This window comes from Tubulanus polymorphus, chromosome 5, assembly GCF_964204645.1.
Source record: "Tubulanus polymorphus chromosome 5, tnTubPoly1.2, whole genome shotgun sequence".
NCBI lineage: Eukaryota > Metazoa > Nemertea > Palaeonemertea > Tubulaniformes > Tubulanidae > Tubulanus > Tubulanus polymorphus.
In genome coordinates this window covers 8,024,631-8,051,534 of record NC_134029.1, presented here as the reverse complement: position 1 = coordinate 8,051,534, position 26,904 = coordinate 8,024,631, and the positions used below count along the sequence as shown (strand labels likewise).

Genomic DNA, 26,904 nt, shown 5'->3' with positions numbered 1-26,904 from the left:
CTAAACAAATGAACGCAAATGTTTGAAGTGTGATATTTACATTGTGTCGTTTGGATTAAAAGCGACTGTTCGAGCGTACGTTCATATATCGGAATATCAAACACAGACGTACATATATCTGAGTTTAAAACGATGAAAAATAAACGGAAAAGAACTATTTACAACGCACAGGTATGATCTGTCTTCAGACTTTGCTTGCCAGTCGCTTTCGTCTATATTTTCTAATTTACCTACATTGAACTCTTATCCATGGGGTGATATATTTAGGAAAGTATTCTTCTTTACTTCTTCACATTATTACCCCGTATTGTATGTTTTTTGTTGTTGTAATTATTGTAATGTTATATTTTGCTCTGTGCAATTTTTTCTGTGTTGAGCAATAAATTAAATTGAAATTGAATGAAACCAGTTAAAAGAAATAAGTAAAGGGTGGTCACACACTTGGATATCACGGAATCAGCGAAAAGTCAGGGAATTTTCTTTTCTTTAAAAAGTCAGGGAATAGTCAGGGAATTTTGTAAAAAATAGTTTGAAATCAGGGAAAAGTCGAGGAAATTTGATGAGATTGTTAGATCAAACAATTTTCGTCTATGTTTTTTACGTGTTTGACTGTGTTGATGTTGATTGGATTCTTAGCTGAGAAAACAACTTAGGGTCAGGGAAAACAACTTACATGTCGGGGAATAGTAATAAAAGTGGCCAACCTGTGGTAGTAATTCTAATACAATCGATATTCTGACGATTTCACAGTCGAATAATTTAGTTTGAGTTTGATATAGCGTTTCCTGTACGATTTCCAGGTTGTTAATCATGGACCTCCTCTTTACCAAACACCGGTATGATTTGCTTAAGCTTTTTTTATTTCATTCAGTGGTGGATTTTGCCGTTTGCGGATTTAACCAAGAATCTATTCTAAAGCCTGGTTCCAAATTTGGTCCAGTCTTATAATTGAAAAGTAGTGTATGAAATTCTAAACATAGGTGTCGACATATGCACTTTAAGTCGATCGATTTGACTATATAGTCAATACATTCAAACGGACGTCAAGCCCATTTTTGGCGCTCAAATCTGGACAGTGGAACTGGGCTTAGGCGTTGCTTCAACGAGTTTATTGCCAGTTCTATTCAGTTACCGGTATTGATCTATTACCGTAGGGCGTTGTAGAAACATCTTTAGGCAATGATTTTTTGCTGTCTTCTCGTTTCATCGGTTTTTCTTCATTTGGGGTTTTATTGAATTAATTTCGTCAATTTTCTCGCTTATACCAACTTTATTTTGCCGACAAGGGAAAATGTGTATATACCTTTACGTGTATACACACGCATTAATAATACAATACGAAACTGTGTAATTATCGATGTTTCTAACTCGTTACTTCGAAGCTTGAAACAGCTGCTACAGATTCGGTCATAAACGCATTCATTAGAATTAATAACTCTAGACCATCCTAGTGTAGTCGCCAGGCAAGCGTCGGTAACAGTCGTTGAATAATTTCAGCACGTCCAAATGTCGGAAACGTGTGTGTGTGTGTGTGTGTGTATTGGCTGAATTAGGTTCATTGGCTTGGACGTCTCTGAAATATTCATTCTGGCCCTAAAATGTGGAATATCTAAGTTTGAGTAATGAATATGATCGAATATCTTCGATGAGATGATGAAAATTGAACAATATACTTTTGTTATTATAGTTTTGTTGTGGTGATCATGATAGGCATCATTTACGGTGAAATAGTCCTTAATAGTCCGATATTTCAAGCAAATATTACTTGGCTTTTAGGTGTTATAAGCGATCCGAAATTTGGCTATGCCCGAATAACATTTAGGTATGGAGTAGTTTCTTGATAAGAACGTATCAGTTGGCTCCACGGCTTCATCTAAAGTGATCAGAACGCAGTTGTTACACCATCTAAAAATTCATATCAGATCTAAAACCATATTATCAGAATCTCGACCGCGTGTTTGGGGCTATATGTCATCAAATCGCGCTAAAACAGCGTTTCGAAACAGCTCCGAGTGTTTGGGTCTCGTCACCGTTATATGCAGAGATGATATCACAAATCAGATTACTATTTTATGCTGAGTGTTGACAGAGATAGACCGAACGGGAGTACACGCTGATTCGCTAGTCCATCAGGGGATAGATGAATTATCCCCGGTCGCAGTCACGAAACTTCATAATTTTTGTTTGATTTCGAATACATTAGCTGTAATTGTGCAATTGATTATAATCGATTAAGCATTAATACTTCATAACCCGCGACAACTGAAGAACCTAATCGGTATAATTTTACGCATTGTTCCTATGCTGTTAGTCGTTCCGAGACAATATATTGAATATCAACAATTGATGAATATGAAATTGAATTTATTCATCACTGAAAATAAATATCGGCATATACGCTTTATACCGGTAACTTATCGGCTGGTGTATACCGCAAGTCATTTTCGATAATCGCGCCCCGAAACTGCAAACTAACGAAGTTTTGAATATCGTATCATTTTGAAATTTCACATTATTGGATTAATATTAAAACTATAGATTAAGGGAGTAAAATGTAACAGGATAGGGACTAAACGGAGAGACTGAAAGAGTCTACCCAGGCCTTATATCACCCAAAATCATCCATACCGCATTCACCACACTCAAACATCATGCGCATAATTAATAAACAGACGAATGAAAACAGAACATGTTTTATTACACGTGTTATACATTAACATAGGTTCGTATAGAATAAAATCTAGAAACTATTCTACAATGATTTAATACAAGTACGCTCGAAGGCAGGTTCACTTTGCAATGATCGAATTGATTCTGGGAGATTATTCCGTAATAGGGGGCCAGATATTTTGACAGAAGACTCCCTTATTAAAGCTTCATAATGAGGTGGTTTGTCGTTCTCCCTCCGTATCGAACATTCCTACGTTTAGTTGATGTAGTAACGTGCCAGATGTCGGTCGAATTCTGTAATTGACATATTTATGTGTATATATTTCTAGACTGTTTTTTTTCAAACGGGGGAATGGTCTAATTTATTTAAATCAAATTCCTAATGACAGATGTTATTGATGTCAAATTACAAATTTGTATCAACGTATTCGTTTATAATCACGCAGTATCCAGTGCCGCAACGTGTTTAAAACACTACCTGGCTTGTGTGATTGTTTATGTGATAGGATAAAATGGGTAAGCACGGCCGCGAGAAGCACAACCGCCTCATTGGCAAGGACAAGGACAATTCGATTTCTTTTTATGACGATTGGGTAAGTTTATATCGGTCAACATAAAAGAAAATAACTGAAACAAAAAACTGAAAATATGTTTGTATCTGAATGAAAAATTGAAATCGCTAAGAGTATTAGAGTTATGATGTAAACACAACTATTATCATGCGCGGTAAAATATCGGCTTATGCGCGTGTCGAGACCCAGACAGACTAGCAGACAGTGCGTTACTTTTTCACGCCAATTTTGTCTCTTTTTTCACACAGTTTTCGCTTAACGAGAATGTGCCGTGTGTCTTGGTGATGCATTCGCGTATTGGTCCGTCCGTGTGAAAGAATCGTTGTAAACACAAGAAGAAAATCATGATTGGATTCTTATCCGGGCCGCCTCTCTGTACTGCGGCCGAGCTATAATCGTGTAAATCACGCAAGCAATATTGTTTTCGAAAAGCAAGCCGACTTGCAGACTTTTCATTTTCGCTCTATACACTTCTAAATTCGGTTCATTCATTTTTCTTTTCGTCGATTTGACATTTCAAAAAATGATAAATTGTTCGCTCACGTCGAGTTATGAAGGAATAATCTTTTTGTCTTAAGTCTCGGGCCTAATTCTCAATACAATCGGGCATTAGACTTTCGAGTCGCTAGCCGACTAGAATATATTAAGTGCTGTGCTACACGTTGAAGCGATCGGTAAACTCATCAATTTGTTATCGTTAAGCGCTCTTTATTTATAAACGATTGAAAAACGATTAAGTATAATGAATTGCTACTGTAAACCGTAAGATTGCTCGTCCGTGCCGCCCGTGTTTTTATCGTCAATTCGTTCATTGTGATAAATTTCACACGCCACTCTTCGAGATGCACGCACTTTACACTGCTCGTTTTATCATTATCATAATGAATATTGATGTAAAGTATCGTGCAGGATCTGTTGATTTACTAAAAAGGAAACCATAGGAGTGAGGAGTGAATAACGAGGTTTACCGAGAACTTATGCATCCTCGCTTGCCAGGGGTACAGTATCGCTCCCAAACTCCCTTGCACCAGCCCACCGGCCTCACGACGCGTGATTTCATTACAGGTGTTTTGACGTCATAAAACAAAGACGTAAAAAGTTTTGTCTAGTTTCGAAAATACTACCTTTTTCGCTAAAATAGTTGCTGATTGGTCCATTTAACCGGAAAATCACCAGAACGCTTTAATGTCGTTTGTTACAAGCACTGTGATTAGCCCGACTGGCATTTGGTCGGTAGGACTACGCCGAGTCGCGAAGTCAAGGAATTCGGGGACCGGCTTCAGAAGCTTGGTGAGTCCGAATTCTCCGCCACAGCCTGGGCCCGTCTATGTGCACTTTCATCAAATCGCGAATTCGGTTACGCGAATATGGAGGCTCTGAGAGGCCATTTCGAAGAGGTTCTCAATATCAAGTTAGATGGATACGTTAGAAAACCCACAATAAATTCATAATTTTTCAGCGCAGTTCGCCTGATAATGGCTATCGGTTTATGATCGAAACGTTGCTATAAATATATACTTTCACAACCTTCCGTCTTTTGCCTAAATTATTGCGGAGTTTCCAACGTACACGCCTTAGTGTATACGCCGCATTTTTAACCTCATTTGATCCGGTTCAGCAGCCACAGAAATCGAGCTGAATCAAAAACGCATGCTGTCAGTCGGTTCATCTTTTATTGGATTCGTTTATGCGCTTCTTCGCTGTGGCTCGTTCCGTGTCATTTCTTCTCGCGACAGAAAATTTCGTTTGAGTCTGTGGCAACAAACGAGACAAAAATCGATAGACGTTCCTAGTTCGTCTGCGCGGGGTATACTTTTTCACACACCCGCCGCATCAGTCGGAGAGAGATTAGCTAAATTTGATTTGAGATAGCAATCTCCCCGAAGGTAACCCTTCCATGGAATGGAATTATGTTAAAAAAATTCACCGTATCCAGTAAACACGGGATATATTCAGTAAATAGAAACACGATAATACGACTCGAGTGATTGAACCCTCAGAGTAATTGAATTTCGTTCTTTTTATCTTTGCCTCTGAATTTTCTTCGCTATTCTTGATCGATCTTCTACGTTACGATTAAGATGTCTACATTTCATCCATTCGAAGGTCGTAAAATGTTGTACTCATCTGTACAATAGTTTCAATATACTTACTGTCGTGTCACTCGTCGGTGGATATTCAATTGCGAGATATCTAAGTTCGTGACTTCTTGTGTGATAATTTTAGCCTAGGTCAACTCTCACGGCAGGGATTCGAATCTGATGGCCCGTGTGCGCATGGCTGGAGGGAGGATTAGTCTAGGTTTGAAAAACGACACCATCTTGATATCTGGAATTCTGAGATTCTCCGCCCATGAGACGCGCATTTCTCACACACAAAATAATGTCAATTGCACGGTGACCTTTCAATTCAGTAAGGCACTCGCGTTTGATGTCAATTCAATGCATTTTGACGTGGTGTCTGGTATATACTAACGACACAGGGTTTGATTCAGTTGAATCAGTTGATGCAGTATCGTTGCAATGAGTTATCTCGTGTAGATTAGGAAAAACACACCTGACGCCGCGATCGGAATTTTGCGGGTTCACGCGATGCTCAGCTATTTAATTGGTAAAACCTCTGATATATCCGCGAGTATCTGATACACCTTGCTTTGCGGTATGGCAGGTGACGCGTTTGGTTTTTAATAATGTAACGTATCCATCATATCCGTGTGGTGACCACAAGCGTGGACGTTTGAAAAATTCGTGGCTGACGAACAAGAGCAAATATATTGCTTAATATTGGCGACATGATATAAATCATGAGGATCAATAAAGTTATTTTGAATTTGAGACCGGCAACCAGTCTAACCCGATACATCAATGACGTAGTGCGCATTCTCTCGAAATGATTATTAGAATTTATCAAATATAGAATAAGAGTTATGAAATACAAAAAATGCAAAAAATCACATATTTTATTGTTATTTTGAAACGCCAGAATATTGATGACGCAGTGCACATCGATTCACTCATTAAACCTTAAATAACTCGTACTAGGCATCAATGTATACAAACATTATTGCACTGGTTTCTACGGCGTAAAAAAGTGTCAAATATTTTCACAGATTTAAACCATACTACGTTCTCATCAGAATAGACTGAATCAACTGAATAGATATATGCATACGAAATTATATCAATTTGCTCGTATATTGTTGTGATGTATATTATTCATATTTGGGTAGTGGCGATCGCTGAATATAAGATATCTCCGTAGCCATTAGGCTTGAGCAGGCGACATTGTTTATCGATAGGATTTCTGGGGTGCACGGATACATATATACTTATGTACGAATTGATTCTTGATACGAGTCGTGGCCGCAGTGCATTTACACGGTCGTACATATTATATAGAAGTAGATCGAATTAAAATTTCATGTAAATCATTCGCAAAGAGTTGCAAGCTGCTGCCGGTATTGATACAAGGGCTGTATGTCTAATCACTGAAAGGCTAATATACTGCGCTACTCTGGCGGGAATGATATCGAATATAATGTCTGTATGACTTCATACTCTCCTTTCGCATCGAAACTCTGTCCGTGACATCGAATATGTGTTACAAAATCTCCAACCAAGAATCCGATGATCTTTTGGGTTAAAGCAATATTACCGATCAAATTTCTTTTCGTGTAGATGGGTGTTATTCCGATTACAAAATGGCTACGCGTAGAGGAAAATCTGTTTTAAATTGCTTTTCAGGGCTGTAGATGACTTATGTTTATATTCGAGTTGAACTGATCTTCAAGTGTTTCGCGGGATGGGAAGAGAATACATTATTCATGGGCGAAAATTGTTACTAGCATTTGAAATCGGTTCGTAGTATTGACAAGGCAAATATACTCCCCGTGACTCATTTCAAATATTTCCCGGTACATAATGTCAGATTTGCACCGTAAACAATAGGTGTCTGGGTGGAGTTAAGGTCGTGTTTAGCGCACGTCACCAAGTGCGTTGGCTTCAAAAAGTTACGGTTTAAATGAATTATCTTTTTTCTCACATTCTCATTTCTTCGCTTGCACCAGGTAAAAATGTCTAGCGATTCCGATCGTTTGTTCATTTTACCGCCATTTGAAAAAGTCAGTCTCGTTATCACAGTTTAGTTTGACCGCATTTCAGCGGCATTATCGATCATGCCATATGGTCTACTATATGAATTATTTCATTAATATAGTGTATACGCATGGATTCATAGAGATAACATATTCCGCACTTTTTATATCCATATCACACTGGAATATAGAGGATTCTATAACGTATGGGAATGATGCAGTAATAATTCGTATTCTTCGATATGTTTAGGGTAGTACGTATGTACGGGATGTATGGCTTATTTGTATTGGTTTGGTTCTATTCCACGCGGTTATGGACTTTATCATTTAGTTGAATTTTGACACCGGGATTCTAATCAGCATTTCAATATATACAGCCCGAAATCATTTGAAATGAACTAAAACGGGCCATGTCCCTGTATTTGCAATTGATATTTAACTGTATAAGATTGACTCATAAATCTAGTTTCTCGATTCTCGCCAAGGTATTACTTTCGAATGTTCACAATGATATTTAGGGCTTCAAGTAAAGATATATATTCTTTTGTATATCAGCCATAGAATAATGATAAGACCTACAAATTTACATTAGATGAAAGGTCTTAGTAGTTTACAATAGCTATCTATACTTCGTTAGCGCTATTTTGCTTGTCGACTACGTGTTATACATCTGAAATAACGAGTCACTATTTGAAAAAAGGAAAAGTCATTAAAGGCGTAATGGACGGTTGCAATGTCGTTACACTATAGAGCTGCTGCACTTCTTTCAAAAATATAGTTTGGCGCTTATCCCTAGCATAATTGATAAGACAGGTGTTCGCCTGCTTATTTCAGGTGGATCGCAAAAAGAAGAATGAAAATGAGGAGGACGTCGGCATGGTTACAGCGTTCCAGGAAACACAGAGTATGTATTTAAAGCCCCTACATAGAGGTTCTCACCGACTCGTCACGAATATATTGTTCCGATGCGTCATATCGGACGTCAAATGGCTGCCAACTGACCTTTTATTTCAGTTAAAGCCGCTTACGCTTGAAGGCCAATATGACGCGCCGTGTGACGTCACGTGACTAACCTCTGTATATATTTCGTAACCCCGTTAGACAGGTAATCGAACAAGAATGCGATACTTTTTGACCTTCATCGCGACAGCACAATTCCAGTGCATTCTGAAGGTCAAATTGTCTCGAATAGTAAACATTTCTATTGCTTTTTTTAATGACGGATGTGAACATGACACCGAAATCCCGTCACACCGAGGTCTGAAATTTGAATCACGTCGATATCGGATTACTCGAAATTGAGATCGCAGTGCGACACGTGTTTCTATTGGAAATCCATGTATTTACAGCGTCGTCATCGTAATATGAACCATTCTTATCGAACTGCTTGGCATCGTGTCTCGTAGATATGTGTGTGGTTACAATTAAACATGTAGCGTGATTGATTTTCATTTTGGATATGTTTGAAAAATGACAGGTATATAATGTATATATGATGAAGCATCGTTTCGTATCGTTTTGTGCCTTCTCTACTCTACGGGAGTCTTAGCATTGGAACATTCGGAGTGTGAAGTCGATTAGCGCATTGCTCGTAGATTACCGTCAACGCAAGCTGTGGGGGCCATCGTCAATAAATGTCGATAAATTCGATTGATTCCGATTGATTAGAACGACGAAGCCGGCTGCTAATGATTATACCGACGGAATGAAGTGAATTGGAACCAACCAATCGCGTGGTTCGTGTTCACTCGACATTATTGCATGATACATCATGATCATCATCGGCCTTGAGTAAAACTAGCCCTAGATGCTAAAATAATCTATATTAAGATATATGTAAACTGCTTGATTGACAAAGATAAACATCGATTGTAGTTCGATGTTCATTACAGATGGATTGAAACTTTGCCGGAAGTTGTGATTAGTTGGAACCATTTCCGGATAAGATATCTGGATGTATATCGTCGAGCTATACTGACTTCCTCGGGCTTGGTGCAATTTACCAGCACGACTGGCTAAGTTAATTACCGATTATGACCCGTACATGCCTTGACACAAACTTCCTCAGTTTCACGCAGTGGGTGTTTCGAATACACTCTAAAAATGGCGGATATTAGCACGCGGTATTTATCGAGTACAAATGCGTTCACTTTTCATTAATTAACCATAAACACGGATAAAGCAATTTTAGATTTTACCGATATTTGGGGAGAAAAATACGAACGATATTGTATCGCTATCATACTATCATCACCAGTTAAATGAAATAAGTAATTTATATATATAATTTAATTCGTGTTTCCATTTGGAACTATTTTAATATTTTAAGCTCTACGTTATAGGCCTACATAAGAATTTTTTCAGCAAGAAAATCTGTTACGATAAATATTCGCATTTACTGAAAAATATCTTTTTTTTTCTAAATTTAGATTGTGTGGATTTAGTTGCGCGAAAATTCCTTACAATAGATATACATATATATGTAAATATATACGTTCTGTTGTCTCTGTAACTAGCAATCATAAGAACTCGATCAAGCCATAAAGTATATATCAATTAGCTTACGCGGAATCTGAAAAAACCGGTTATTCGCATGGAATATATGGATATCTCGCACATATGCATACACCTTGGAATGTTTAACTCGTCGACACAACTCAAAGTATCCGTTTTTCATTCTACGTCGTATTGTAAAGATGCTTAAGATGCTTTAGAAGTTGTTATTTTGTGGCGACTGGTTAAAGATTTTGTCTACGTTATACGACACATACATGATTATATAAGGGAAATGTCGGTTTGCCTTGACGTGACCTACCGCGCGACTAGCGCGATGACCTTGAAGATAGACCTATATCTATGTTCAATTCGCAATTTCACGATAAGTTGACCTCTTTGTTATGAAATGATAAAGATTATTACCTGTATATCAGAATACAACATACTGTCGTTAACGTTTGTAGCATATATATAGATATATATCTATATCTATGTATATATATGACGCTTCAACTGGAAAGTATAGAATGTTGAAATGCAAAGGGACTAAGCGAGTATACGTCATAGTTATCGGTGATAACGGATGTGGAAAATCGAGTTTGATCGGCTCGTTTAAGAACATCGCAGACGATCTCAAATCTTCCGACGCAGATACGATCAAATATATAGACATCAATGGCCACCAGGTGGAGTTACTGTTGCAAACTATATCCGATAAAGAAGAGTACGATAGTCTTCGCGATTTGTCGACGAGTGTTGATCTAGTCATAATGTGCTTTTCCATAGACAAACCAAACGGTCTGGCTAATATCTGGCACACTTGGTACCCTGACGTAGATCGGTACTGCCCGCGAGCCCCTCGGCTGTTGGTCGGCACAAAATGTGACATACGCAACGACTTGCAGATCAGCGATTGGCAGCTCGTGTCACGTGAAGATGCAACGATCATGCGAGGACTGGTGAACGCGGAAGACTACATCGAGTGCTCGGCAAATACGTCGGAAAACGTCGATCGCGTGTTTAATGTCGCAACCAAAATGACCAAAGCTCAAAAACATCGACATGTAAAAAGTAGCAAATGCACGATTTTGTAATTTCGTCCGACGATATTATTGTCATCACACGTGAAATCGTTTCAGTTGACAAATTTTTGGATGCAAATTTAAATGGATTAATTGATAATAGTCTCGGACTACTCGAGTTCTATTTCTATGAAAGAAAACGTTGCCTAGCAACTGTATCCGTTAATTTTTGCGATGGTTTTTATATAAAGATTCATAGAAATGTAAAAATATACTTTTGAAAATAGTTATCTGCATCGTGTTACGTTTCTTATTGATTGGAATGTTTGAATGTTTGGATACAAGATCAAGTTCCACTCGATCTCTAAAAAGAGACCTGAGGCCATGTGCTGAGATCTATTTTTGCGCTAGTCGACGAATCGACGACAAAGAGATCTATCTTGATCGTCTTGATCGAACGACGTATTCTCATTTTATCCTGCCGACTTGTAAGCACCTGCTTTTTACTATATGAAAGAGTTAGAGCGGACGACTTCGTCATTTTAACCTGAGACGACGTGACATCAGAGTATTATTTTGTGACCATTGAATACACGTGCCAAGCCACTTTCTGGAGACTATACATAAGTGAACTATTGCTTGTGACCGCAGTCACGCGCGAGGAGAAAAACGAAAGAATCAAACCTGTAGAACATTGATTTTTTCCATGATCGACGCACATTCACATCGATGAACTCAAAGGCAGAGAAGAGGTTTGCCAGACAGAAATAACTCCAGAAATAACTTCAAATTACATTTTGCTCCTTCCATAACTATAATCGAAAGGGAAGGCCGACTCCTCAAAAATCCGCTAGGCGCGCACCGCTAGTAATCTTGTGTTTTGTGTACATGGCCCTCGGCGGTGGTGATTAACAATGGATGTTGTAGACTGGTTGCCGGTCTCTATTCTTAATTTTGCGTTTTTCATTGATTTGTTTAAGTCTTAATTCCAAATCGGTAATGTTCAATGCTCGCGGAGATTAATCGAAATCGAAAATAATCGAAAATAATCGAAAATATTTCTGAGAACCTATTGTTTATCGCCACCGGTGCGGGCGCCGATCAATTTCGAAGAGCAAAGGCAAATGTATAGTGACGTCACGGAGTTGGCCTTCCCTTTCGCTTATAATTCTATGCTCCTTCATAAGCTAAATGGGTAACGAGCAATAATGAACAATATCGCGCCTAGGAAATATGTCCGATTCCCTAGATTCATATTTTCCCTATCCTTGATTAATATCTAATATGTATACGTGGCGGGGACCGGTGATTCGTCGTTTGATTAATCAGCTACATAGATATGGGTATTCTTTTCAGTGCTCAAATCCGAGGTCGTTCTCCACGAAGCCGCACGGAAAAATAACGTAGATGTTGCTAAAAAACTACTATCCGCTAAAGTCAACGTCAACTGTACAAATAACGTAGGTATCCAATCTGTCGCGTTGAACGAATCTATCACGACAAACATTATGCTATGTGATAGTTTTGTAAATGCCTGTTCATATCTTCCATTTTCACTAGTGAATATCAAGCGGTTTGGTCCATCCCTGCATATCGACCGTTTCTTTTTTTGGTAGATTTCCTCAGCAAAAATCGGAGAATTTCGGGCCGCTATTATTTTCTTGCTGGTACATTTGCTGTAGTTTATTTCAAGTGTCTGAAGGTGGGATTTTTCCCGTCACACTTTCATGCACTAGACACGGCAAAGTACTTTAAATCAAAATGATGTATAGCGAAAAGAGCGCGAGCCATGGGGACCACCGATGCCTGACTATACATCAGTTTATCTCAAGCTGCGTTATTTTCATATTCACTCGCTTTACAGCTCATGATATTCCGAATTATTCTGATGAAATACCATATCATCAGGTGGCTCTGTATATAGAGGTTATGAAGACGTTCAAACAGTGCACTAACGCCTTTGGTCGTCTGGGGTACTCGAAACGGCCAGGAATGCTATAAGATTACCATTCTTGATGACGGAGGCATTTGATGAAGAATTTTCAGCTTTTGCTCCAATCCAGCTCGTTAATGAGATTTCAGACTTCTGAAGACAAACGGGATAATTGAATTCCTTATCATACCTCGCCTGCTGCAGGCAGTTTCTCAGAAGACAACGACAATGAGACCGACTAAAACTGGCATGGAGGTTTTTATTCATTTGTGTATTCTTTCGCAGTTAGATCGTACACCTCTGCAATGGGCATCCGCCAACGGCCACAAAGAAATGACGCAATTATTGCTAGACCACGGGGCCGACCTTGAATGCCAGGACAAGGTAATTTGGGAACAACCCTGCATGTAACATAAAGCTAGAAATGAAATTGATTTTTTTTAAAATTATTTTGACTACTTTTAGTATGGAATGCGTCCGTTGCTTTGGGCGGCGTGGTTTGGCCATTTAGAAGTGGTGAAATACTTGGTCAGCTTCGGTGCAGATACGTCGGTTTCTAATAAGGTTCGTTGACCGCTATTCACGAATACATAAAATTCCCATCATGTGATAATTTACTTACGCTACTTTTACCCAATAAGCTTTTCATAGCGGCAGATAACCCGTTGTTACGAGCATATACCCGTTCGATCATCATTTCTTTCAACCGTTGTCAACAATATATATTTCATCAGACCGGCATCACGTATATTGAAGCATCGATGCGATTTCATATCTGTTTTTGGACAGTATGTTGTAATTTAGATTTTCTCATCGTGCTTACGCGTATACAGACGATTTTCCTTAGGCTAGTATGGAAGTTAATTGCCAATTTTCCTCGTCCACTCCAACTAACACACGTTGCATGTATATGTTCACGTCTATATATAGCGTAAGTTTGGTGATTTTCGAAAGGCTATTTTCGAGTGTATTGTGAAATCGGCATCAGACTGAATGACGGGCTCGTGAATTTCTATCATTTCAGCCGTTAATCCTATTACCGCGTCGTTTTCGCGATGAGAATTTCAATTGCATCTGAAAAAACCTGTTCAATGGATGTATCTTTTCACTCTTGACAGCGTACATTTCTCTTACCTTCCACTTTCGTCATTAGTCCTAATACGAAGCTTGACAACGTGCTTACAAATGGCTCGTTTAAGCCATCCGTTTTCCTGCGTCATTCAATTAATTACCACTTATAGTTACGTGTAACTTCGTCATTTAAATCTTTCTGAGCAGTTTGAATTAATAGAACGAGCCTACAGGTGCTCCGTTTCCAATTCGACTTGTTCGATTTGTGTTTTTTTCTCGATGCCCTCGCGTATTAATGCATATTTTTCTCTCCATTTAATTCGAAAACTTATTCCGTATTTACATTGTAGCAAGGGCTCAATTTATTACAATGCGCGTCCAATCAGAATCGACTGGCGGTTGTAAATTTCATCCTCGAGAGCCTGGAGAACTACAGTATCAGCGATGTTGACAAAGTAATGAAACTTTTAGCGTCGATAATCTTTTTTTCAAATCTTTTGTTTAACATTCTCTAGTAGACATCGTCATATTTACCTTTTCAGAAAGGCCGCACTGCGCTCCATCTGGCGGCGAATGAGGGTTCTATGGAAGTCGTGGAAAAACTGCTTGAATCTCCTCGGGGTTGTGACATCAACATAAAAGACAAGGTACGTTACGTAAATCAAACTTGAAGTCGCCTGACGCCCATGAACTGTCGTAATGATTTTAGGATTCTGTCTCCTAGATTGATCGCTAGAAGTCACATATACATATGAACTTGAAATAGAATTAGTGGCACTAATACGTTAGCATGATGTATGAAGCTAGGCCCCAGTTACTGTCTTATAAGTGCTGTCTCCGACATATCTTCCCGCGGATCAATACATGCCTTGATTCTTTACATGCTATTATCCCTGCTCAGACGTTCCTCAGTGAACGGATCTAGCTAATTTCCTTGCGCTAGGGATTACATGGAACAAAATCAAATTGAAAGGGCTCGAATTCTATCGTTTGGAAAACCATACAGGATTACGACCTTCATACGCTATTGACCTCCTCCTAAACTTACCCTTCAACTAATTACATTTTGACGTATTTGCTTTCATCCCAGGCTGGACAGACGGCGCTCCATCTAGCGGCAACAAATGGACACGTGGACGTGGTGCGGAAGTTGCTTCACACTGGCATGGAAATTGACGATCGGGATGAGGTGAGAAATCTAACGTGTTCGTTCATTAATTTCCCTTCGGTGCCATAAATTGCATGTTTTTCGAAGATATGGTTACATAAATCATGAATAAATGAAAGCGTATCGAGAGACATATGTTTCACAAAAAGTAGACTGGCTTATTGCAGAATGTCTCGCGATCCCATTCTCTTCAGCCTTTATATCATCGACCTATCATCCAGTTCCGCCACATAATTTGACTTTCGAGCTATAAATGATTGATAACTCGTCATATTTCAAAATGATTGTAACTCAGATCGGTCGCGGGTAAAATCTGACTCGTAACTCATTTTTGCCCTCGGTTTTCACTGCGAGCGTTTGAAGAGTAATTTCCAACTTTGAATCTGACCGCGGTGACATCGTAGACGTAAAACGTAAGGTTTTCCGTGCAATGGCAGTTTTTCTTGCCCGTAAATAAAACCGAAGGTTAGTCACGCGTGTGTACTGTTAATATTTCCTAAGGCCGAATCGGACGTTTCAAAGAACAAGAGCGGCATATTCGGGTTTTCTTTATTCAAAGGAAATTCGGACAATTCGTCGACACGAAAACCGTCGGTTGTATCGGAGGTGAGAAATGGCCTGCATCGTTTAACAACTGGATCAGTTGCTGCCTAACTCACAGTAAAGGAGCGTGGCCTTTTATGTCATAATCTATGTCTGTAACTCGCTTAATATTATTAACCCTTTACATACGACATTCGTTAATTTGTGGACAAGCACTGTACGGCGAAATATGATACATAGAATAGAATTCCGATCGCGATTAAATTTCTGCAAAGATTTGCCGAATATATTTTGTCTCTCCAGAGCCTTATGCAAATTATACATAAGAATTATTTGAAAACTATCAGGATATGTTAAGAGCATAAAAGACGTCGTTTACAAATTGTGCACGTTTTGCTTTACGTTTGGCTAATTCGCAGATTACATTGTCAACTGAGTACTTCGGTGCCTTGGCGCCGTTGTCGTTTTATGCATATACTTTCAGTTCGTTTGAAATAAGAATGTCGATTAACGTACATAAATTAATACATAATAATGTAAGCACCTTTCGTATATAGCCCACACACTATACGAGCTTATCAATTGTTCTTACGGCGATGAAATACAAGAACACGATAAGTGGTGATATGATCATGTCATCATTATGATATCAATATCACGTATGATGACATACTCAATATACTCAATATATAAATGACATGTTGCTGAGCTAACCGTTTAACCACGAGTGTTCTGAATTTCTCACGTTATACGCCGTCGATTGTGACGGTTGATGATGTTGCGTTTTTATACCTCAGTGCATCATTACTACTCTCGCCTGATGATGACTTTGGGTGGAGCCGCGCTCTGATTTACTCTAAAGGCCGTTCATTTTGTGTCATTACGTTTAGTTTTGTTGATAGTGCCTATTTCCCCGGGTGATATCAAACATGTAATCATCAAGGGCCGTGTCGTCTGATGACTGATCTGCGCATTATCGCCCGGCAAAATATCGCACTCGTTGCCGCCGTGTGCCGGTACGCTAATCAAGATGAATTTCGTTCAGTAACATTACGGTTATCAATAACAAAAAAGGAGTGTTAATCTAATCGAGTGTTGACGGGAAAGCGTTAAATTGCTTCTGCGAAAGGAGTGCAGATTTTAACCCTGCGAAAGGAGTGTAAATATTAACTCGGCGAAAGAAGTGTAAATGTTAACCCTGCTTGAGATAACGCCTTTTTGGAGTAATATCCATGCTATTTAATCTAATATGATTCGAAACATGGTGTCATTGTTAAATAATGATAAATGATTGATTATTTACGTAAAATAGATTTTGATTTTGAATTTCTTAAGATCTTTTCAATTTAGAAAATAATCTCTACTCATCGATACGAAGGGACGTACGTTTTGATTTATTGTTTATGATTGTTTTGTGTTTGTATTTTGATTTCTAGCATAAAGTGGTGTTTAATGTTGACGAGATGGACGAGGTGAGCGTTACTAAACTGCTATTATAACCGCGTATAAACACTAAAAACAACCCTTAAAGATTAAACCTACGAGCAATTATTGCTCGTAGATTAAACTAAAGGTATTATAACTGGATACGAGGAAAATACGCACGAAAAATCGATGATCACGTGGATATGTGCATTTCCCTATTCGAAATTCTCAAAAATTTGATACTTTTCGGAAACTTCTCCGACTTATGTTGAAAAGCGTCTTTCGAGAAAACATTTGACTTTTTTTATATAAATGAAATAATTCAATCATTTTTTATACAAGACTTCTATCAAAATGATTAAATTATTATAATAACACTAAGTGTTATCATAAATGTGAATTTTCATTTATAGACTGTGGGCTTACGAAGCCCCGTAAACCCATTTGCTAACATACGATGTTAATGTAATAATGTACGTTAAAACTGACTAACTGATTTTCCATCACTCGGTAAAACGAATTCAATTCAAAAATCATTAAAATATCCAGAATTTGCGTCCCTCGCCTTATTTCATCGTTAACAATATAAATGCTTATGATATCGAATCCTGCTTTGGGGCGTATATTTAGTTTGTATGATTATCATTCAAACACCTTCCAAGAAAACATCTGCATACAAATCTGTCTCTTCGCTAGAAGATATTCCTAGTTAGACATCACGTTGCATGTTACGGGATTATTTAGCACATACTATAACGAGCGGGTTGTCATGTTGATATAGTGGTAGTTTGCATGTTGCCACAAACCTGGTTTACGGGGGCTGAATATCTTATTAACTGAATATATGTCTATTTTGGTGACTGAAAATGGCGATGAAAACAAACGTTTTAACGCGCCGCATCTTCTTCTGTCGCTATATGAAATCGTGTCTTTCGCACCGCCCTTGAGAAATTGTTTTTCGCATGTCCGAGAAGGCGAATCATTCTAGGGAAATAAGTATGACCTGAATAATCGAAGAAGTTCCACAATTCGAATTTTTATACGATGTAATTTATCAAAATGAAACCACAACCTTTCGGCTGTTGACTAACAGCCATCACCTCATTCCACCCGATGAAGGCTGTTAGTCAACAGTCGAAACGTTATGGTTTCGTTTTGATAAATTACATCGTATAAACATTCAAATTGTGGGACTTCTTCGATTGTCTCTAGTGTACGCGGATTAGAGTGTTTCATTCGACTGCTAAGAAAAACCCTTTTCAGCCACCATAACCGGGTCAATATTATTTTGAAGCTGCTTCAGTCTCCGCGCTGAGAATTCTGGCATGGAGACAGCCAATCGCACGCGCTATTCTACTGAACATTAGACTCTTTTTGTCCCTCCGTTACAGATCGATGCTTTGTGTTTTGCTTTCTTGCAATGATATTTGGCTTTGGTTTCGACGCCGTTCTGGCGAAAGACGTCCTGTCCCGTGGGTAATCTACACAGACGAAGCGTTGAAATTATCAAGGACGAAAAATTCGTGCGAAAAATATTCATCGCATTGTCCAAACGCGATTGGAGATTCCGTACAGAATTTCGTTTATTCCCAAATCGCTGAGACGAATCTTATGCCTGAGGTTTCTGGCCTTTGTCGGACTCGCCTACGTGCACTAGCTCTCTATCTAACTGTTTTATCTGTATGCCGCCCTGGGCCACTAAGAATAGTTCAAGTTTCGAGCTTCTATAGTATATATCACACCTTGTTCCGCATTCAGATTTTATCGTCGTTGTATTTTTTTCTAGGAGGGTAGAACGGCCTGTCATTTGGCAGCTGAAAGCGGTCATGCTGAAGTTGTCGATTTGTTGTACCTGTCAAACGCAGATCCGAATGCCGAAACGTTGGTAAGTCTACTCTAAGAAAAATGTTTTATACGTAGTTGAAATGCTGGTCAAGCTTAAAATGCGAAGATATTGCTGATAATACGGTAAGTAAATAGGGAACCCATTGCGCCAGCTATCCCACCAGTTGGCGTGACGAGCATTAGGTCTTCCGTGTTGACAAAATTAGTTCATTTTCGATGAACTTTGAACTGAATTTTTAACGCCCGCATCCATACATAATCACTCGACTCGCTAAATATACAATAAGTTCATTCTTCTACTCATGAGATATCGGTATAGTTACCATTAATGATTGATTAATTAAAGAGAAAAATCGGAACACCGACTATCTACTAGCGACACCTGGTGGATCCTCGCCTGTCAAACGTGGAATCCTCGATTGTCATAGTAGCTGCGCGGATACCCCATTCATTTGCTGAGTCAGTTCGGTGGCTCTTTCGTGAATTTATATTGCTTCAGAAATGGTAATTTCGCGTCGTGGTCAGTGTTGACTGTCTATACGAAAACAGCAGTGCATAGAATGATCGCGCATAGATGAACGTTCAGAGGACAGGATCTTTCAAATCCCAATCGCCTTCATATGACCATCATTCGTATAATCTCGATTCAAAGCACGAATCCGTTTATTTCGCGCTTCACTCAATTTTATCCCTGACGATAAATCGTACTACGGAAAAAAACTTCCACCATAAATTTACACTCAAATTCCCGCGACCGTTTGTACGATATTCTACCACCAGATGTTGCTGCGGTACTTGTTTAGTCACTTTATAATGTAGAAAGCCGGAAATACCGTCATGATTGCTATTTATGGCAATTACCATTAAATTGAATTTTAATGACCATTAAAACGAGATTTCATTCAGTTTAATTTGGCCACCAATCGTTAGTTAATTGATTAATTTGGTGTAAGTTCTGCATAAATATACAACTTATCAAATTGCTTCGAAGCTAAAGCTTAGCTTCTTTATTTTGACGTTGAAGCTGCGCCAGTATAGTAAATAATGAACAATTCAGACGTCCGTGTGGAAAATGACCTGAGTCGCATTTTGAATTGAATTAATCTCTACCCGACGAAAGTTGATCGAAGGATGGATTCAAAATTCCATTCATCGTTCGTTGTTACATTAATTTCTTTATCGCATGCAGTTTCACCCATTGCCATTCTGCAATATTGATGAGCCTTTAGCGCAAGGTTTACGCCGCGAAAGCCAGCAATAAGAATCGAACGAAATGAAAAATCGCAATTTTTTACTACCGCAAGAGTGATAGGCCTACAGTCAGTACGTGTTGGGGTTCTTCTTGCTTACCAATGTAGCGCGCTCATCGTTTTAAACATTTATTGTATAATTTTGTACCGAATGCCAAAACACCACCAACTGCTCGAATTCGTGAAGCAGATAGTATCTGAATACATTAGTGTGCTTTGATTTTATGGAGGTACATGCGCGCATGTTAATAAGTATTGAGTTTTTTTATGCCGACATCAACGAAACTATCATGAAACCTCCCACCGTAACCCAAAATATAAGGCAAATAAACGGCCGTGAAATTGGTCAAAATTGAACGGAATGTTAATCACTCGTGAAATGATTTAGAAGCTTTTTGCTTTTCGACCGTATTACAGAAAGAGATGACGTCACTGCACATAGCCGCCCAGAATGGTCACGAATTGGTTACAAGGCTGATCATCGAATACGGTTGCAATGTTAACGCACAAAACTTTGTAAGTTAGCACGAATATATCGCTACATTTACACATCAGTTTTCATAGTTTCGATAAATGTTGAAAGAGATTTGGAAATTATCGTTTCAGCAAGGAAACACAGCATTACATCTGGCATCATTGGCCAATTTTCCAATCATCATCCGGGTACTTATAGATGCTGGAAGTGATGTAGATTTACCTAATCACGTGAGTTTGGTCATTTTGTTCTATCTATACCTCCATGATCAAAGTGACGACAATAGAGATTTTAGTGCCTTGGATTCCCAAAACATTTTCAAATGATGACTCGACGTAAGGGATTTTTATTGTTATCAAACAACAGTAGCCAAAATCAGTTCATTTTCAACGAATATATTTAAAATGACAACTTCGTCGCCTACCTGAGTATATTAAAACAATTAAATGGACTGCCCCGCTAATCATTGTCTGATCTAAACCCTATAAATGGCCATCGTAAGCATCGCACCCATCATCGCTATATAATAGAGGCATTGATTAAGACTATTTGAAAAGTATCCGGCATAAAATGAAAACTAATGGTACATAAATTATTCAAATTCTAAATCATATATAATGGCATGTTATTCTTATTTGGTATTTTAGAGATTGCATACGCCATTGCATTCTGCTGTTGAGAAAGGACACGCGGATGCCGTCGAGGAACTTCTTGTTAGCGGTGCTAATATCGAATCTAAAGAAAAAGTACGTTTACCTATATATGCTTCGTACATTTTGCTATTCGTCTTACCGAGATCGCAAGGCAATTGAAAAAGAATGATATAGGCAGGACTGCGTGGTGGCTGATTCGGGCCATATATATCAGAACATTTTTAATTCTGAGGCATGATAAAAACAATTTTTGTTTTCTCGCGCGAATATTCAAAACTTTTTGCTTTCTCGCGCAAAAAACAAATAATGGGCCGATGTGGACATTTTTACCGTACCTAAAGCCGTACAGAAGAACTTTCTGGTATGGCTCGAATCAGCCATCCTAGATTCAGTTCCACAGTTGTGAGTTAAGCCCAACGCACACCGCAAACGATAAAAACGGGACGAAAAAACGTTTTCGACTACAAAAAACGTTTTTCGCAAATCAAGCAGTGCTTGTTTCGTGAAAAACGTTTTTTCCTGACGAAAAACGTTTTTCTGTTCGGCATTTTGTGCTTTGTCTCCCCCGCACACTGCATAAAAAAAGCAACATCGAAAACGTTTTTTTCAGGAGGAAAAAACGTTTTCCGGTGCCGTGTGCGGCGGGCTGTACTGTTCGTTAAATTTGACTTCGAAAAAATTTTAAAAAATTGAAACTCGAAACCGGTTCTGCTGATAACGTCACCAAGACATTTCATTCATTCATTCAGGGTGGACGAACGGCCCTCTATATGGCTTCCAGGGGCAGTTTCATCGGCATTGTTGATATGATAATAAAAGCTGAAAGAGATCGCGATTTCAACTCAGAAGATGAGGACGATCAGGTAAATCCCTCACACACACACACACAGTTAATCCGAATAATGCCCGGATCAACAAGTCTCCCCGCAAAACGATCAGGGGTGAATTCTTTTTTTGGAATGAACAAGTGACTACAGATTAGGATTGAAGTAGCGTAGTTCGACCTACTCCCTATAATATTGAGAGAATTTAGTTGTCGGTTGGTTGGTTGTTTGTGGTATAAATATCTACAAAATGTTCACCTTTCCCTCTTGTTTGCGTATACGTATATAGATAAGATACCTAGCTGTGCTGACTATGCGTTAGGTATATCAAATTGCGAAAAATGCACACACAGCCGACTGGAAAAACTTATCAGCTTGTCTTCACGGCGATTTACAAATACTTTCATTTCATATTCTATCTGTAAATGATCTTAGAATGAGCATCCTCAAATGTTTATGTTGAATTCGAACCAAGTGCCGTACTAGGGAACTTTGATAACGATCAAACGTTAAATATACGATATATATATATATATATATATATATATATATATATATATATATATATATATATATATATATATATATATATATATATATATATATATATATATATATATATATATATATATATATATATATTATATATATATATTTGAATATATTTTTATAATTTGTTAGATTGTATCAGATCGTATTGCGGAGAAAAAACCAGTGCTGGAAAATGGCGGCGTTGACGTCACAGATGGACATCTGACCGTCGGCCAACCGATGAAGTCTTCGACACCTAATACATCAGTTCCTGGCACCCCGATACCCGGAACACCCGCTAGAGGGAGTCCATTACCACCCGGTACCCCCATAAAGGGATCGACGCCTATTCCATCTACGGACGATACGCGGAGTGGAAACCACCGTAACGGTAATAATCATTGCAGTGGCACCACTGGCAGCATTTCCCATGATCGCGATCATGTTGAAAATCCAGACAGTATTGACCATAACGAACAATCAGGGGCCCCTAACGACGACGCCGAAACGAGCACTTTAACCCAATATACGGGCACTACTACGCAAACCCTGGAAAATATCACGGATATCGGGTTGGACAGTTCGTTAGAGGACCACGGCGACGCCGTGTTCGAAGTGACTAATCGTAAGCAATTCAAAGCGTTCAAACATCCCTATGCAGAACAAATGAAAACGGTGCTCTACAAATTAGCGTCGAAACAACTTAAATCCGGCGACTGGAAGAAACTGGCTCATAATTGGAAGTTCACCGAAGAGCATATACGAGCTATTATGCACCAATACACAGGTAATAAAAAACCCACGTGTAACATCCGTGGTATGTACGTAATGCAAGTAGATATACATATACATATACTTCCCTCACTGTCGATCTCTTAGCTATACAGCCATAATCAGTTTATTGTTGTCTTCTCTCGCGATGCTATTTCTTATTACCACCGGTTTTTTTGCCGATTTATTCTTCAGGCGAATCGAGCTACAAAGAACACGGATATCGATTGTTGCTAATATGGTTATACGGCGTGAAACCTGACGAAAATCCGATGAAGGATTTATACCAAGCCCTATGTGCAATTGGCCGTCGAAACTTAGCAGGTGCTGATTCATTTCGCCTTTTCGAATTACAATTCGCGCCCAGAAAAATAAGAATATATGTATATATCTAGATTCATGTTAAATCAGAAAATCCAATCGTTCTATCAAAAGGGGTGCCATATTCTAGAATATGCTCTATGCAATAATCATAAAGACTATTTTGGTTGTTTGATTTACATGAACCATGATTTACACGTAACATGATATACATGTTTAATAATAAAAGCCTGTAGCCGCTGATATTTTGAATGCAATTTGACGTAGGCTATAAGAAAATCCACGTGCATTAAAACAAACGATTCTTTTTTTTACTCTAGAACAAATTAGAAAGAAAATGGAAGAAGAGTCTTCGACGAAAAGTGCTTGCGTCATCAGTTAGCCTACCGGGTCTGACGTAATCGCTTTCGTCGTTACTAAACAAGCGGCGTTCTAGAGCAGCCGATCATGGTTAAAACGGTTATTTTCGGATTGTGATATTTCAGTGAACGATAAAAAGTCTGTGATATGATTCTGAATGATTACTCTTAAAGGATGAGTGTAACTTGCGTATAAGCGATTATATATCACAATTATTTGACTGTAAACCGATCTTCAGTTCCTATTCAACGTGAATAGCGTATGATCAATTTGAACGTAAATTGAATTGATATATACTAATGAATTTGACATTTTCGTCAGACGAATAACTATGTATTTAATACTTTTCTACCGATATCTTATAAAATCTGTTGATTTTGTATTGATCTGTTGTCTCATTTTTTTCCGATACCAAACGTATGCCGAATGAAACTGTCATTCATCGGTGCTATAAATAGTAATTATACTGTGTAAGCAAATTGTATATTATGCGTACTCGGACCAGCAGACGAGAGGCTTTAGCTCAAAAAAGTGAAAGATGCAAGTAATATATACTTTTCAATTCTCTAAATATCAAGCCAAAATATTGATCGCGAGCGGTTGATACAGCGGTATGAAGACGTCTTTTGAAAATGGAGACTATTTTAGGAAAATAGTCCGAATTCACGTGCAGCGCTCCCCGGTTCCCAACAACGATGTTGATTACTAACATCTTATAGTGAAGTATTAGCTTGTATATATTACTGAACGTTTTGAATGAATAGAACACGGCGCCTTACAATATATATATATATATATATATATATATATATATATATATATATATATATATATATATATATATATATATATGTGTACATATATAGATTCTTAGAAATTTTTCGTGATAATCTCGTGTGGCGACCAGGGGCGGATCCAGACCGTATTAGCCGTATTGCCCAATACGGTCTAGAATTTTTAAGTGCCCTTCGAAATTTCACCGGCAATATTTTTTACGGCATTATTTCAGCAACCGTTAATTCCGTGTCCGTAATCCGGGCATAATTATAAAATTAATCGGTATATACTGCTGCCAAGAAAGTGAGGAGAGATAACCATATTTGTAAAGCCTTTAATCATGATAAATTAAAAAGGGCACTTTCCTTTTGCAAGGGGCACTCATGCTTTAGATGAGGGCACCTTGTCCTTCCTTGCCTTTTCAGGGAGGGCTAAAGGGGCACTCGTACTTTAGAAGAGGGCACTATACGCGGAAAATGTTGAAGAAAAGGGCACTTTTTTGCCTAATTTTTAAAATTTTAGGGGCACTTTTGGTTTGGAAGATGGCACACGACATAAGGACAAATGTGAAGACGAGGCAATTTTTGCCGATTGTTAACAATGAAGGGGCACTTAGCCGTATTCTGTATAATTGTTAAGGGGCACTTTTAAAGATTATAGGGACACTAGGCGAAGTTGGCGACAACCATTCTTTCATGGGTTCGCCAGCTTCATTTTTTATCCGCATGTGTTGAAATCTTGTCTCGAATTCGTTTATTCTGGATTGCTCTGCTAGCCTCTAGAAGCCCTCTAAAAGCCTTTAAATGGTACCATATTTTCAAATTTTTTGGGGGTGGGCCCCCAGACCTCCCTCTAAGGACTTCGCGCCTTCGGCGCTCGCATTGACCTGGATACTGGGTGTGCCCTAAGATCAGAAAGGTGCCCTTAAATTTCCTTCCAATACTGTCTACCCATCTCCCTGGATCCGCCCCTGGCGACTGAGGATATATTTTGATGAACAGTCATATATACCATCGTCTGACCCGCACAATGCGAAAATGGCGCCCCACGATGTAATATCCTTATATGGTTTTTATCGACCAGTGTCTTCGTAATGTATGTACATTAATTTTCCAGTGCCTATAGTCGAATGACGGATGTCTAGAATCAGACGTGGTCTGAAAAATTATACATTAACGAAATACACCGGCATAAGACTTTATTCATAGAAATTATTAGATTTACAATTATCAAATTATATTATTCAAAGTTGTATTCGAATACTTTCTATAGGGAATATAGTGAAAGTTTGATTGAGCAACCACCTTGCTTTTCTTTCGATAGTCTTGCAGTATTCTTTTGAGTTGTGTCCATGAGAAAATGTATGTGTATGTGTGAGCTGGGAGTAATCATTTGATTACTCCAAGGTGTGATCGTGCGCGTGCGGTACGTGGGCGGTTTTCTCTTTAAAACATCGATTACGATTGGTCGCAGTCTCTTCATTATTTCAAATAAAAATGATTTTAACACGAGACACATCTTATGGTTGGTTATAAATCTAAATAATCGGTTGATTTCTACGTTTTTATCCTGCCTTTATTGTTTGCGTCCGAAGACACAGGATCAGTTCCTAAGTTGTCGGTAAAGTTTTATAAATACTGTATGAAAGTTATGAATTTCGCGCATTCGAGTGCGCAGACCTTGGATTGATGGAGTAACCAGTTGCACCTGACGACTATATCTGATAAGAAACGAATTTTCTGAAATTTGTTTCGAGATCATGCTGGCCGATCGATGTCTCATATTTCATTGGTAAATACACACATCTCACCGGCAAACTCGCCGTTATTCGACGACTAAATGTAAAACATTTAACTACTAGTCATCTACGTATAATGATCTATATCACGATATGGTTTTGTCAAGACTCAAATAATACCTTGTTTCTCCTAATCGGGCGGGTAATTTGTAAACCGCAATAAAATGTGTAATCAGTTTATTTCTGTAGCTGCCGATCTTGATCATGGTTGAAAAAAAGTAATTTACAGGGTGGATAGGCGGCCGGCTCAGCAGAAACAATTTCTTACCCGTGGAACCCGTGTGGCTATCGTGACATTTTTGAAAC

At 38.5% G+C, this 26,904-nt stretch overlaps 1 protein-coding gene across 2 annotated transcripts in view; it reads left to right on the top strand.

The window, feature by feature from the left end:
• Positions 1-24,792, top strand: part of LOC141905591 (uncharacterized) — a 35,894-nt gene extending 11,102 nt beyond the window's left edge. The window contains exons 2-18 of one of the 2 annotated variants that reach the window (XM_074794524.1): positions 8,170-8,239; positions 12,210-12,313; positions 13,072-13,170; positions 13,252-13,350; positions 14,208-14,312; positions 14,400-14,504; positions 14,948-15,046; positions 15,527-15,631; positions 17,005-17,040; positions 18,780-18,878; positions 20,506-20,604; positions 20,695-20,793; positions 21,211-21,309; positions 21,966-22,079; positions 22,722-23,358; positions 23,538-23,666; positions 23,984-24,792. In XM_074794524.1, the coding sequence (XP_074650625.1) occupies positions 8,170-8,239; positions 12,210-12,313; positions 13,072-13,170; positions 13,252-13,350; positions 14,208-14,312; positions 14,400-14,504; positions 14,948-15,046; positions 15,527-15,631; positions 17,005-17,040; positions 18,780-18,878; positions 20,506-20,604; positions 20,695-20,793; positions 21,211-21,309; positions 21,966-22,079; positions 22,722-23,358; positions 23,538-23,666; positions 23,984-24,045 (2,160 nt within the window). In that variant the 3' untranslated portion in view covers positions 24,046-24,792. The remainder of the gene's footprint in view (positions 1-8,169; positions 8,240-12,209; positions 12,314-13,071; positions 13,171-13,251; positions 13,351-14,207; positions 14,313-14,399; positions 14,505-14,947; positions 15,047-15,526; positions 15,632-17,004; positions 17,041-18,779; positions 18,879-20,505; positions 20,605-20,694; positions 20,794-21,210; positions 21,310-21,965; positions 22,080-22,721; positions 23,359-23,537; positions 23,667-23,983) is intronic. The other variant, XM_074794525.1, reaches the window with a different exon arrangement.
• Positions 24,793-26,904: the final 2,112 nt, after the last annotated feature.